The sequence below is a fragment of the Lethenteron reissneri genome, chromosome 28 (genome assembly GCF_015708825.2).
Source record: "Lethenteron reissneri isolate LAM-NWPU_2019-01 chromosome 28, ASM1570882v1, whole genome shotgun sequence".
NCBI lineage: Eukaryota > Metazoa > Chordata > Hyperoartia > Petromyzontiformes > Petromyzontidae > Lethenteron > Lethenteron reissneri.
Genome location: NC_083806.1, coordinates 3,694,857 through 3,708,510, shown reverse-complemented (window position 1 = coordinate 3,708,510; position 13,654 = coordinate 3,694,857). Strand labels below are relative to the sequence as shown.

Below are 13,654 nucleotides of genomic sequence, written 5' to 3'. Positions count from 1 at the left end.
ACGCGCGCGATTCAGATGAATGTTATCGTGCTGGATAGGAATCGATTTAATATGTGGGGGCCAATCGGATCGATGAATCGATACACGAAGCAATGGCGCGTGATCCGCCGCCGCCGGTTTGCGTTCTGCGAGGAGGAAAGGGGGTGGGGGGGGGTGTTCCACGCGGCGTCGGGACTACTTTCTTCCCCCCCACCCCCCACATCCCCCCTCCCCCTTCTCTTCCACCCTCCCCTCAACTTCCGGTTGGGCTGTTAATTATTTATGTAAATTAGCTTCGGCTCCGCCTCTTCCGCACCAAGAGGCCCCTCCCTCCCTCCCCCCCACAACGAACCTCGTCCGCTCGCTCCGACTCGGAAACTCCAACAACAACAACGACAACAACAACAATTCCTATTAGCAACGAAACTCACGCGCGTTCGTCGAGATGTGCTCGCGAAAGAGAAGGGCCATTGCTGATGGCCACGAGAACCTCTTCCTCCTCCTCCTCGTGCTGCTGTCAGCAGCGCGAGCCTTCGACAACTTGACGTGGCGACCTCAAAGTGCACCCAGCCTGGCACAGTCGCCGTGGTGAGGTCACGGTCACTTAGTGGCGAATTGGCGGGGTTATTGGTATCGGAATCCCCCCCCCCCCTTCTCCCCCCAAACGTCGCCTATTATGGATTTAGTTTTTATTTTATAGGCACTGTTATTGAATTATATATCTTTTGTTTTGTTAATTGTGCTTGTGCACCACTGCCGACGGCCGCGTCACCAAATAATTTCGGAAACAACACATAAATGTGTGTATAAATGCAATGTATTGCAAACATTAATTGGCGACGTTTCGGGCACTGCCCCCCCCTCCCCTGCATTAAACCACGCCCCTCTATATCAGACCACGCCCCTTACCGCGAGACTCGGCCTCTCATTGGCTCAGATCCCACCCCCCAAAATCCCGTCAGGGGGCTCCCCCCCCCTCTCTCCGCCCTGCGACCCGGAAGCGAGTGAGCAGAACGGAACACGTGTTCGGGCTGAGGTCAGGTGGCCGCTAAACACGTGAGCGCACACTGAGGATGCGTTTTCTCGCACACAGAGAGAGACACACACACGGAACTAAAATAACTTACTAAGGGCCGGTGGGGGTTTAGCGTCGATAGGAGGGTTTGCTCGGTAGAGGTAGAGCTCGCGTTTTTTTGGTTGATTCGCGTGCACTGCCCACACAAACTGCGTTTGCCCCCCACCCCTTTCCTCCCTCCGTCCTCCTCGTCCCGTCAGTACCGGACGGACGTTTTCAAGTTGTTGACCACCGAAATTTCGGAATTGGATGCACGCGGCGTCACCGGTCCTACAGCAAGGTCACCGAGGACTCCTTGGGCTGCCCAGAGTTTGCACAGCGCCGCCCTTAAACGCGGCACTTGTGAAGTAAGTTACGAATGAGACTTACCTGTGTCTTCTCGCGTGTTCGCACCGTTTCTCGTGATGTCATCTTTATCATCGGCTAATTTATGTCCACCGCTGGATGAAGCCTCCTCTCCCTCCACGTTGTTGTAATCTATCACATTCCCGCAATGCCACAATGCACCTCGCTCGCATTTCCCACCATGGTTGGCTGGCGTCCTGACACCAGTCTCATGTCCACCTGCTGTATCCCATCCTTGATCATTTCCCCGCCCAATGTCACGTTTCGTAAGTCAAATGTTTCTCGTTTGCGTTTTGTTCTCTGATGCATGTGTTCATCTGCCGGACTCGTAGTGGACAAATCGTGACAAACCTTTCTAAAGTGGGTGTGTCGGGTGGTGGCGGGTTTAACGACACATTTACGCGGTCTAACCCAAAGAAACCTATATTATGAATTGTGACTATATAATTATTGGCATCTTCATCCTTGTCAGGGATCATGCATAGTCAATGCTTACGTCTGCCTTGTGCCTCGTGGGCTTTAAGTGAACAAGCCCTCCCTGACCACTGGGCACAGATTGCAGGGCATGATGGGAAGACTGAAGTAATGTTCACAATCGCGTCCTTTGCAACCTAAAATCACCTTCTGCATGTATTGTACATTATTGTGACTCTTGTGTCCAGCCTGCATCCACATTTCTTTCTCGTCAGTGTTTCATGTTTTTACAGAGTTAGACTTGGTTTGTGAAAACCCTTTGACTAATCCGATTCATGTGCACTCTTGTTAACCTCCGTAAGTGTCAGAGATGCTTCTGAAAGGAGCAAATCGTCTGCGCTGCTTGAATCGTCACGCGAGAGCCCGTGGAGCCACGTGGAAGCACTCTGTAGGAGAGGTGGGATGGCCGTCTCGTGCCCATTACTGCAGCTCTGGACACGAAGGAGTGGAGAGCACCCCCGAGTTCGACGTGATCGTGGTGGGAGGGGGCCACGCGGGGAGCGAGGCGGCAGCGGCTGCAGCGCGCACGGGGGCCCGGACGCTGCTCGTCACGCACAAGTTCGACACCGTCGGTGAGCACGGCAGAGGCGTCGAGAGCGCCCCCGAGCGCGTTCAGAAATCGGAATCCTCGGCAGCATTAGAATTGAACTTGGTAAAATCACCAATCTACATTGTCATCGTGTAATCGGCATCGTTGGCACTGTCATCACCGTAACAGAAGTTTTCACCTTTTCTTCTCTCATCTGAATACCCGTGTCACTCAAGGTGACATCTCAACCTGCTCTTTGGGTTGACTTTTCAGTGTTGGCAGCTATGTAGTGATAAGTTTCATAACTTTACCACTAATGTTGCTGTGCGCTACTTTCACCATCATTCTATTCCATTACCAGGTGGTCACACTCTGTCTCTGCTTGTGTTCTCTCATCGCCGATCTCTGCCCTCCCCCGCTCACCTTCCCTGGCACGGTTACGGAGCAGGCGAGATGTCGTGTAACCCTTCGTTTGGCGGCATCGGCAAGGGCCATCTAATGCGCGAGGTGGATGCCCTGGACGGGCTGTGTGGGCGCTTGTGCGACCTCTCGGGCGTGCACTACCACGTGCTCAACCGCCGCAAGGGCGCCGCTGTGTGGGGACTTCGAGCGCAAATCGACCGCACGTTGTACAAGCAAAACATGCAGGTGCCGCTGCTCCTCCTGAAACCCACCACCGCACACTCTAGCTCTCTAGACCATTTGGGTGAGTGCACAATTTTGGACGTATATGTCATTGTTTCAGGCACCTTGTATAATTTTTTTAAGATGTCAAAAGATGCGGGAAATTCCCCGTGATTGACTAATTCGTGGAGTTTTCCGATTGAAATTTCATTATTTTACCTGGGGCATTGTGTTGATTCATAGAATGAGAATCTTTATTTATCCTGGAGAAATCCGATGAGCTACGAAGCTCTTTTTCTATGTAAGAAGCCCTGTGTACAATGCACCTGTGACCATTGCCTTTGGACCCCTGGACTGGAACTCAGGAGGAGATCTTGAGGACGCCGAACCTGACGGTGCGGACGGCAGCTGTGGAGGACCTGATCGTCGATGAGCCCGCGGTGACGCAAGTGGGGAAGTGTCGTGTGCGCGGAGTTATTCTGGGTATGTCTCAGACTCTCGCTGTACACCCATCACAGTCCGGCTTATCCTTCTTAGCTTGTGAGTTGAAGCCATTTACCCCAACCTCAGCTGTGTACGCAACCTGACATGTACCGTTACCTAGTTAATGATGTGGTCCGTGTGACCCTTGTTCTGAATTACTGTTACATAGCTAAATCCATAATTATTAGGCATGTAGTGATGCATCGATTCATGAATTAATAACATTTCTTATACTCACTGTAAATGCATCAAATTGAGTGTGTGATAATCTTGACTTAAAGCTTTTGTGATTGCAGGCATTCATATTCTTGGGTCTTTCGGTAAAGCCATGTAGATAGATCAAATAATACAAAATAATAACAATATCACGACATTTCGATCGCAGCAGCTCTCCCGCAATATTTCTCACCTGATGACGATTGCTGGTGTTGCGATCGAAACATCATGAAATTGTTATTTTTTTTTATTATTTGATCTATCTACGTGGCTTTACCAAAAGTCCCAAGAATATGTGTGATAATCGTTATTTACCACCTGTGTGAATTATGTGAAATGTAAATGCTAATGTTATATTGAAACTAGGGTAACCACCAACATTATACAATTGAGACAGAAAAGACGAAGCCAAATTATACGTTCCTCAATCGCAAAACATGAATCATGACAATTCGTCTCAATTGCTTGGCGTGTGAATTATTCATGCCTTCCAATTCAGATTTGTATTTAAATAAACACTTGCCTCATCGCTCTCATGCCTGACCATGATGTCTGAACGTTTTAACCTCTCTCCCAGTCGCTGACCCCCTGGCAGAGGTCGCAATCGGGTACCCGATACCCATACCCTACCCGATACTCGGCTACCCGTACCCGGCCGGGTACGGGTACCCGTTTGCGACCCTGATGCGGCCGGGTACGGGTAGGCCGTGAGTCACTGGTGAGTAACCGTTTGTCACTCATTTCGGGTAGGGTACGGGTACGAGTAGGGAACGGGTACTCGTACCCGGCCGGGTACGGGTACCCATTTGCGACCCTGGTGCGGCCGGGTCCGGGTAAGGAATCAAAACCCGTTTGCGACCTCTGCCCCCTGGACGTGTGCGTGTGGCCGCTAGGGAGCGGCGAGCGGGTGGAGGGGCACGGCGTGGTGATCACCGCGGGCACGTTCCTGCGCGGGGTCGTGGGCATCGGCACGGAGACGTGGCCGGCGGGGCGCGCGGGCGACGGCCCCGCCGTGGGGCTGGCTCGGACGCTCGAGGAGCTCGGCTTCACCGTTGGGAGACTCAAAACGGGTGAGGCTGGCCGGCGGTACCGCTGCAGGTTTTCCCGGTCGTGATATACAGCTTTCCGATGTTGTTATTTGGGGTTGTAGCGCGTACTGTCGGGCACGCTGTTTCACTTTTTCACTCCACGTGCCGTGAGCTTCTCCGCGGACAGAGAAGTTCCCAACACTAAACGTGAGACGTCATGCAGAAAAAAACATAAACCCGCAGACATAAATTAGAGTAATACTACTAATACAGGTAGTCCTCTACTTACGATGGAGATGCGTTATGACGACCTATCGTAAGTCGAAGATGGCCTCGCCTACCCAGGAGTCTTAAAGAATGGTGATAATTTAGCAAAACAAAGCAATTTACAGTACCGTACTGTATAAACTATATTCTGTGTGTATTTATTAATTACAATACTGTATTGCACAGTAAAATGTAAAGTAAAAAAAACAAGGTAAATTCTTAGCCTACCTATATGAACTGCAATTTAATAGAAAGTTTTTTCAGGAAACAATCCTATCTGCTATAAAAACTTTTAACATGCATTGAACGTATCGTATCGTGGTAACCTTAAAATGAAATCGCTAAAGCTACGTATCATAAATGCATTGAACATATCGTAACGTATCATATTGTACTGTACTCGCCAAGATTCTGTCCGTCGTCTGCATACTTGAACGATGTTAGGTTGTTGATGGCAATTTTGTCGTATCGCTATCGTAAGATCGAAATATCGTGAGTCGGACCATCGTAACTCGGGGACTACCTATACACGTAAAATATTATTTCTGGACAGGTACTGTCATGACCGTATACGTTCGGTCCTCCCAGAAATATCTTGCACATCTCCTGCCGTCACCATGACATCACCGGTCTTCGTGGATTTAAAACGGATGAGTTCCGGTGGGCTTGCTGCTGCTACCCGGCACACAATCGACCATTGGGGGTGGCGGTCATCTCCATTGGTGGCACTGAGCTAGGGGTGGAAATTCCACATTCCTAGGGTCACGGTTATATGAAATTATAGGTTGCATTTAAAGCACACTCTCCGTTCTTGCGCTGAAGGCACAAGAAGCTCGTGTTGAGTAATGTGGTCACCGTCGGTACTCGGTAACGTGCCTATTTCATGTTTCAGGAACGCCACCACGGATCGCCAAAGATTCTGTGAATTTCGCCGATCTTCAGAAACAGTTTCCGGACAACCCTCCGGTTCCATTCAGCTTCATGAATGAGAAAGTGTGGATCAAGGTAGCCTCATTCGTTCTCCTTTGCTCGCTGTTGGCACAGACCTACTTCACTACAGTGATCCCTGGCACACTCAGTCCTGAATTAAGATTATTGTATAGAGGAATATTATACACTTTTTACAGTATATCACATTTTGATATCCAGTTGAGAGCTTCAGGAGATACCAATTGAATCACAGAGATCCGGGGGAGTGAGAAACGGTGGACAGATGTTCACTGGATGTTCCGTCATTTGAAGTTGTTCACCACATTCACACTGTGGGGTGTACTCGAGTCTCCATGTGTCCGTAAGTTATCCGCAGCATCCTTGTGATGTGCTCATGTGGTTCATTGACCATCCGCTCTCACCAAGGGAGGGCATGCGAAGTCAGGAAGCTGTACCGTCAAAAATAGAGACCACCTCCCCTCGCGGGCCGTTCTCTAACATGAATCGAGCTGCACTTCAAGGGTTCCACATGGACAACTTTGCGTCTCAAGGAATAATAGCGAAAGCACAACAATTTAAATTATTAGGCAAAGGCTTGAAGTATGGAATGCTTTCCACTGAGCCCTTAAACTGCCCAGAGGCTGAGCCGTGTGTGTGTGTGCGTCTCCAGCCCGAGGAGCAGATGGTGTGTCACTTGACACATACGGGCCCGGAGGTGGAGCGGATGATACGGGACAATCTTCATCAGACCATGCACGTGGCGGAGACCACAATGGGGCCAAGGTGAGTTGTGCCAGTGCGACGTTTGCTCTTTACCACCGGCGACAATCAACAATGATTTGGTTATAAGTCCTCTATCACGGGAAATGTGGGAAACTGCAGCACCCTGAGTGTTGATAAGTAGTAGTTCAGTGATACCTACTTAAGTGAGCCATTCTCCAGCCAGAGCTCAAAGTGACCACTTTGTATTGATACACAATAACTGATACACAATAACTAAAGCACAATTGTAATAAAACTGGTAAGAGATGATATACGTAAATGTGCGTTCACCCAGACAGCTTATCGCTGGTTAAAAGTGAGTACGCATACGTGTGTGTCGGCGTGCGCGTCGCACTCGTGCTGACACGGCGCGTGCGCTGCGTTACTCAAGGTACTGCCCATCCATCGAGGCGAAGGTGCTGCGCTTCTCGGGGCGGAGGCACCAGGTATGGCTGGAGCCCGAGGGGCTGCACTCCGACATCATCTACCCGCAGGGCCTGTCCATGACGTTACCCGCCCCTCTACAGGAGCAGCTGCTGCGCACCATCCCCGGACTCGAGAACTGTCGCGTCTTGCGCCCAGGTCAGGGGCGCGACGCGGCGTGGAGGGGAGCGGTCCTCAAGATCGTGCGAGCACGATGTGGCTCGCACAACCTTCAAGACCGCGTTTCCTAACTAGGCCCGATTTTTATTTTGCATTCTTCACAGCGCATTGTGGCTGCACGGAGGAATGCTGGTATTCGTGTGTCACGTGTGAACGGGTGAACTGTGGTACGATAACAGGGAGGGGTGCTCTTGCTTTCCTTGCTCGACCGCCAGGCTACGGGGTGCAGTACGACTTCATGGACCCACGGCAGATCCGTCCAACCTTGGAAACGCGCCTCGTGCAGGGGCTGTTCTTCGCGGGGCAGATCAACGGCACCACGGGCTACGAGGAGGCAGCCGCGCAGGTTAGGGAGATCGAGGCAGGGGTCCCTGGGCAGCTCGGGTCACTAGGAACGACCAGTAACGACGTCTCGGGTTGCGGCTGTACCGTACGGCTCTCCGATATAATTTTGTCAGCTTTATCAAAGACTCAAAGAAGCAGCTCACATTCTCATTCCAATTTATAAAGTTGCCGGCTGCTGCCGGTGTTCGATGCAGGCCAGCCGACGTTGCCTGTCGGGATCGTCACTTGTGTTTTTTTTTTTCCCTTCCCTACGTCTGCCTGCAGGGAATAATAGCCGGCATAAACGCAGGCCTGAGGGCGACGGGGCGGCCGCCGTTCGTCGTGAGCCGCACGGAGGGCTACCTGGGCGTGCTCATCGATGACCTCACCACCATGGGCGCCAGCGAGCCCTACCGCATGTTCACCAGCCGCGCCGAGTTCCGGCTCTCGCTGCGGCCTGACAATGCAGACCAGCGCCTCACACCGAGAGGTGCGCGTGCCAATGATCGCACCGGCCGGGAATTCACTCGGCGACAATTTTAAGGCCCCGGGCTGAATATTGTGATGGGAAATAACACTAATATAATTATAAATGTATCCGTCTCAAGAACTGCCTTTCAGGAGGGTCCTGCATTAGGATTGTGTTACTGCCGTGGTTTATTGAGCTTTGAGTGTCACCCCCTAATTTGTGTGGTTTTCTTCACTTGTCCTCCCACACGAAACCACTAAATAATGGAGCGCACCAAAATTCCAATGCAGTACCCTCCTGAACGAAATAGTTTTAACGACCCCGGTGACCCTTTCCCGGGTCAACAAAAGGCACCGTTATATTTAGCGTCCCCTGCGATTACCGCTTTGCCACCAGCAGTCCCATGTATATGTTGAGTGTTGTCTCTGTACAAGCTGGGTGTTGGTGTGTATGCATTTGTGTACATCGTGCGTGTGTGTTTGATAGAAATAGAGGCGATGACAGAAATCGATGGAGGGACTGGTACTTGTAGCCCAACTACTCAGCAGCCTCTGTAAAAGCTGGACGGGAGAGAAGAAGATGTGTTTGTGTGTGCGAGTCTGCAGATTACACAGAGCGGTAGTGCACTGGTGAGCGTACGAAGCTACGAACCCAATGACCGTAGTTGGATTTCCGCTCACAGCCATTAAATCGGTGATGAAATATCTGAATTGATCCTGGGCCTCCCTTCGGTCGACTCAGCCTTAAATGAGTACCCAGTGCATGGTGTAAACACCACCAATGGGGAGACAAAGGCGGCCAGGTGCGGTGCGAGCCATACCGGCCTTCATTGGACTCCCTCACAGCCCTTGGCCCAACAGCCTGCTGCATGGATACACGGGGGATCTCTGTTGTGCAGGTTACACAGAGGCAGGCTGCGTGAGTGAGGAGCGTTACCGTCGCGCCCTCTCCGTCGGCAGGGAGCTCCAGGAGGGGCTCGACATCCTCCGAGACCACCGCCTCTCGACCTCCAAGTGGAATAAGGCGCTGCCGTCATGTGACATGAGCACCACGCGCAGTGACAGCCCCAGGCACGTGAGAGTCGCCGTGCGAATAAGTCATCGTATGAACCGTGTAAACAGATGGGAGCTTATGGAGATTAAAAAAGACAAAGATTGCCCGTGTAACCCATAAAGATTGTTGGGGTAAATGCTACGAGCCCCTATGAAAGCCATGACCACGCCCGGCCGCCTTCGTCTCCCCATTGCTGAAGTTTACACACCGCACCGGGTACTCGTGTAAAGCCTTGTCAATCTAGGGGAGGCCCAGGACCGGTTCAGATAAACACTTAATAATAGCCATGCCCAGGGAATCGAACTCCGTGCGCCGGGTTCACAGGGCAGCGTGCTAACCGCTACATAACCGCTCCCTGCACAAACGCATACCTATTAAAATCCAGTCTTGTATTCTGCTAGAGGCAGAATGTTTTTTTTTACATAATTAAATGTTTGTCGAAGCACAGGTAGTGGACGTCCAACGATGGAGTTGACACGCAAGCATACCCGGCGCGTTACCACCATCTCCGTGGAGAGAAGCCGGCGCCTGTGGTCCCACTGTGGGTTTTCTCTCCATCTTTGTGGTCGCAGTGCCCATCTCGTTCTGCAACAGCCAAATGTCACTCTGATGGACATAGCGGTCGTCTTCCCGGAAAACCTTGCCCGGTTCACCCACTCGCAGGAGGTGTGCGAGAGAATGAAGATTGAAGGTGACGAGTGGCTATTTGTTCCGTTGCACGTGGAGTTCGCTGCAGGCTGTTGATTTTGTGTGTCTGCAGCGTGATGTCATTTTGCCGTCCAACTCACTTTTCGAGGCAGACAGGATAGACATGTACGAGATGCTTCGTTTTATTGTTTTAACTTGAAAAAACAAGGCTCGCATAGACACGAGGTTACATTGGGCTCCGTGGCTTGCAATGTATTCACGAAGTGTGGAGTAGCCGTATCGTCAAGCAGTGGCATGTTACGCAGACAGTGCGGTACACCTAATTTCCCAGACCAGGAATGGGAAACCATTTCCTTGCCGAGGGCCAAATTGAACATACCTCTGGCGGGCAATCGAGTATTAACACCTACCTCCGTTATTTTCGTCAGTGCCAGAGGCCCTTGCAGTAACAAATAGACTGAGCATGCTAAAGTGTTGCCAAGTTGAAAATATCCCCCACCAGTTCCCGATTACTGCTAAGATGCTTGCAGTGACGGACAGTTTGTGGGTAGGCCTCAAGTGGCGATGGCCACTTGAAAGTAATTTGCAGGTCGTATCTGGCCCTTGAGGGATAGGTTCAGCACCCCTGGCCTAGACAATAACGATTCCTCACCGTCACCACCACCCCACCCGCCCGCCCCTGATCCTCCCCAGCCGTGTACTCCACACTCACCTCGAGGCAGCAGGATGAGATCGATGAGGTCCGTCGAGACGAAGCGTTGCAGCTCCCGGACGACCTGGACTATGAGCAGCTCAACATCTCGCTCTCGAGCGAGGTGCGAGAGAAGCTCGCGCTCGTCCGCCCGCCCACGGTGAGTCTTCGTCCAGCGCTCCACATTTTCCCAAATATTAAAAGTGCTCGCAAATTCTTGCATTGGGTAAATCCACAAAGTCGCAATGTCGCAACGAATGTGATACTGCTCTCGACGGTGGCTCGTGATGGCACCAATTGTTTGGTGTGGATCCTCACGGCGTTACTCTGCATGGTGTAGCGTGCAGCTGACCAGCACTGTGAAGGTTCGACCCTGCTTATGACGCCCGAGTTCTCATGAGATGGGGGCACATTCTGTGCGATTTGGTCCTTCGCGTCAGTGTGGCGTGCGTCGTTTTTATGCCATTGTCCTGGGCCGCAGATCGGAGCCGCCGGAAGGATTCCTGGCGTCACTCCCGCCGCCGTCATCAACCTCCTGCGCTTTGTGAGACAACGGCCGCATCACGGGCGGCCAGGGGTCGGAGGCCACAACTCCGATACGCGCGTCACACAGAGTGCGCTGGATTCCTATTGAAATGAGTCCCGCCACCACACACACAGACGCTGCGCTGCAATATGCAGCCGAGTGGAGGCTCAGCCATTGCGCATCCGACTGTGAATTATCCATCACCCAAAGAAGTGGGAATTGTCACGATTCGGGGTGGCATGTCAATTCACGATTCGTTTAATTTTTGTCTTGCTTTTAGTATCTCATTTGTATTGTTTCTTTGTAGTTTTTGTTTGTTCCTTTAACCACAACGTAAAGGGATGTCATATGAGCGTACTCTGCATTCGTTATAAACGATCACCAACTACACGCACAATTTGTGGTACGTATCGTGAGCCTAATAACCAATATTAGTCATCGAAGCATCGTTAGATCCCACGCCTCCGGCTTCTGTTAGCGACTGGCCGCTGCCACCAGTCGAATGTTTATCCAGGATCGGGCACGTGACGATGTGTAGCTCTGGTGAGGTCTTCTGCCGTGCATGACTGCGCCATGGTAATCACACTCATTATCATCATATATACCAGGTGTTAGGACTACTCTTACAGATATTATTCTTGATGCACAATGAACAGAAATGCTTACTTGGTCAGTAGCTGAATAACACATTCTTGCGGAGGGAGCTGGTAGGAACGTTGGGTTGCTCGGCCAATGGCCAGGGTCAACGGCGGCGTGGTGTATTCCGCAAATATGCCCGACTGTGAGGGCGGGCACAAGCCGGCGTGAGTAGGTTAAACGTTGATTTTTATAAGGGCACCACGGGGTAACCAGCCCCTCCCCACCCAGCCCCACCCCTCCCACTCCCCACCCTCCCCATTCAGTCCCTCCCCACCCTCCCCACCCAGCCCCTCCCTCCCCACCCCTCCCTCCCCACCCCTTCCCTGCACGACGGACGGACACAATAATCCCCTGTGGGCTGGTGGAACACGTGGTTTCCTACTAGTATAAGAACAGTTCTGATATACATCATTAGACCTCCTTTGCCAGTACAAAATATAATAGGGTTTTTCCTCTTTTTTTCTGGCAACAAAACTGAAACCTTTTTACAAGGATTCATGTCTGCATTAACCACAATACTTGCAGTCAAAATGCAAACAAAAATCACACTGATAACATATGCATTACTTTGATAGTGCATTGTCTTTGAGCTGTACGCCTTTTGGCGTCCTCTGGTCGAGCACCAATTGGGTCGAGGCTCAAAAGAAAGCCGTCCCTAGTGTGGACCAATCCGTTTCAAGGACAATGCATATATTATCATAGTGTTTTTTTTGCATTTTGACTGCAAGTATTGTGGTTAACGCAGACATGAATCCTTGTAAAAAGGTTTCAGTTTTCTTGCCAGAAAAAAGGGGAAAAAACCCTATTATAGCTCTGATATAAGCAACATCCTTACATTACACTGGTTGGGGGGGCAGGGGGAGCAAGTTTAAGGGCAACTTCTGATACAAAACGCGCTTTTGTTAAAATCCACACTGGCCTTATCCCCGAGTGCTGTGCGCATTGCGCGTCGAATGACAATCGCGGCACCGGCCTTTCTGTTGCCATTCTTTCTGCTAAGAAGGTACGGGACGGGGAAGAGTGTCGCTCGGTCGTGCTTTCAGTCGGGTGTCCTGGTCTCGTGACCTCGGCAAGGGCAACACCACCCTGTTTGGCGTCAGAGAGCGAGCCGACACATGCACGTCAGGTGCCGTTCGCTGAGAGCCTTGTTTATTTAAAGTTGCGGTGTTCTGGGTGGCTTTGGTTTTACTTGTGGCACGTGCGACGGTGAAACGACTCCGCTTCGCCTGTGGGGTGTTTTAAAGTGATGGATCGGCAGACCATGGAGATGTTAATCAGGTCTCTGAGCTGTGGATTTTACTGGAGGCAAAAGGGGGGGGGGGGGGAATTGTTGTCCTGAGAAGTTGGAATATTTGTCACACGCTTGCTTTCTGCAGTTTGAATGGATTGGATTTTTGACATCGATGGTGGTCCCGTTGAGCCAGTTGCCCGACTATTTTTACACGGGAGATCCGTGCTGTGATCACAGTAACAAATCAAATCGTAAAAACGTTGATATTGCAGAGAACGAGAAGAGGGTACCCTTAAGGGTTATTGCAGAGGCGAAGACTTGCGGCCTCCACTCATCTACCAGTAGCAACTTGATAAGTGTTAATGTACATAGTGTATGTTCTCTTAAGTTATTTTACAGTACTGTATTGTTCGTATTGAGAGATAGACTACACAAAGTATGGAAATAACTGATTAAAAGTTTCTTTTTCATAGTAAATATACAAGATTTATATGCTGTACACGTGTTTTTTGTGGCCGTTATTCCACTAATAATTATACAAAGTCTTCATCTTGCTGTATAAAACTTCGCACATGCCTTACCACAAAACTACCAAGCCCACACCTGGCCATTCGGTCAAACACACCTTAGAGAGAAGTTCAACATACAGGCAGGACAAGTCATGGCTATAAGGATATACCCTGTAAACATGGTAACTTTGGCCCAACATCGTATGATTAGCCAAGGGAATTTCCACCAAATAATGTAAAATAAAAATT

General features: G+C 50.7%; 1 protein-coding gene across 5 annotated transcripts; it reads left to right on the top strand.

Annotated features, from left to right (window-relative positions):
- Window positions 1-321: 321 nt before the first annotated feature.
- On the top strand, window positions 322-13,386 carry MTO1 (mitochondrial tRNA translation optimization 1). Of its 5 annotated transcripts, none has more exons than XM_061561870.1 (15): window positions 322-567; window positions 1,255-1,401; window positions 2,176-2,445; window positions 2,851-3,050; window positions 3,392-3,509; window positions 4,619-4,795; window positions 5,913-6,025; window positions 6,621-6,733; window positions 7,104-7,294; window positions 7,531-7,661; window positions 7,925-8,129; window positions 9,007-9,178; window positions 9,734-9,852; window positions 10,503-10,660; window positions 10,982-13,386. In XM_061561870.1, coding segments are annotated over exons 2-15 (2,121 nt in total). In that variant the 5' UTR covers window positions 322-567; window positions 1,255-1,400; the 3' UTR covers window positions 11,135-13,386. The 5 variants fall into 5 exon arrangements, with proteins under 5 accessions (XP_061417854.1, XP_061417856.1, XP_061417855.1 ...); XM_061561868.1 differs by lacking the exon at window positions 322-567 and adding an exon at window positions 860-1,035; XM_061561869.1 differs by lacking the exon at window positions 322-567 and adding an exon at window positions 970-1,015.
- Window positions 13,387-13,654: the final 268 nt, after the last annotated feature.

Coding starts and splice junctions, on each gene's coding strand:
- MTO1 (XM_061561870.1), top strand. Junction 3,051..3,391: donor TGTACAAGCAAAACATGCAG/GTGCCGCTGCTC, acceptor ACTGGAACTCAG/GAGGAGATCTTGAGGACGCC. Junction 10,661..10,981: donor CGCTCGTCCGCCCGCCCACG/GTGAGTCTTCGT, acceptor CCTGGGCCGCAG/ATCGGAGCCGCCGGAAGGAT.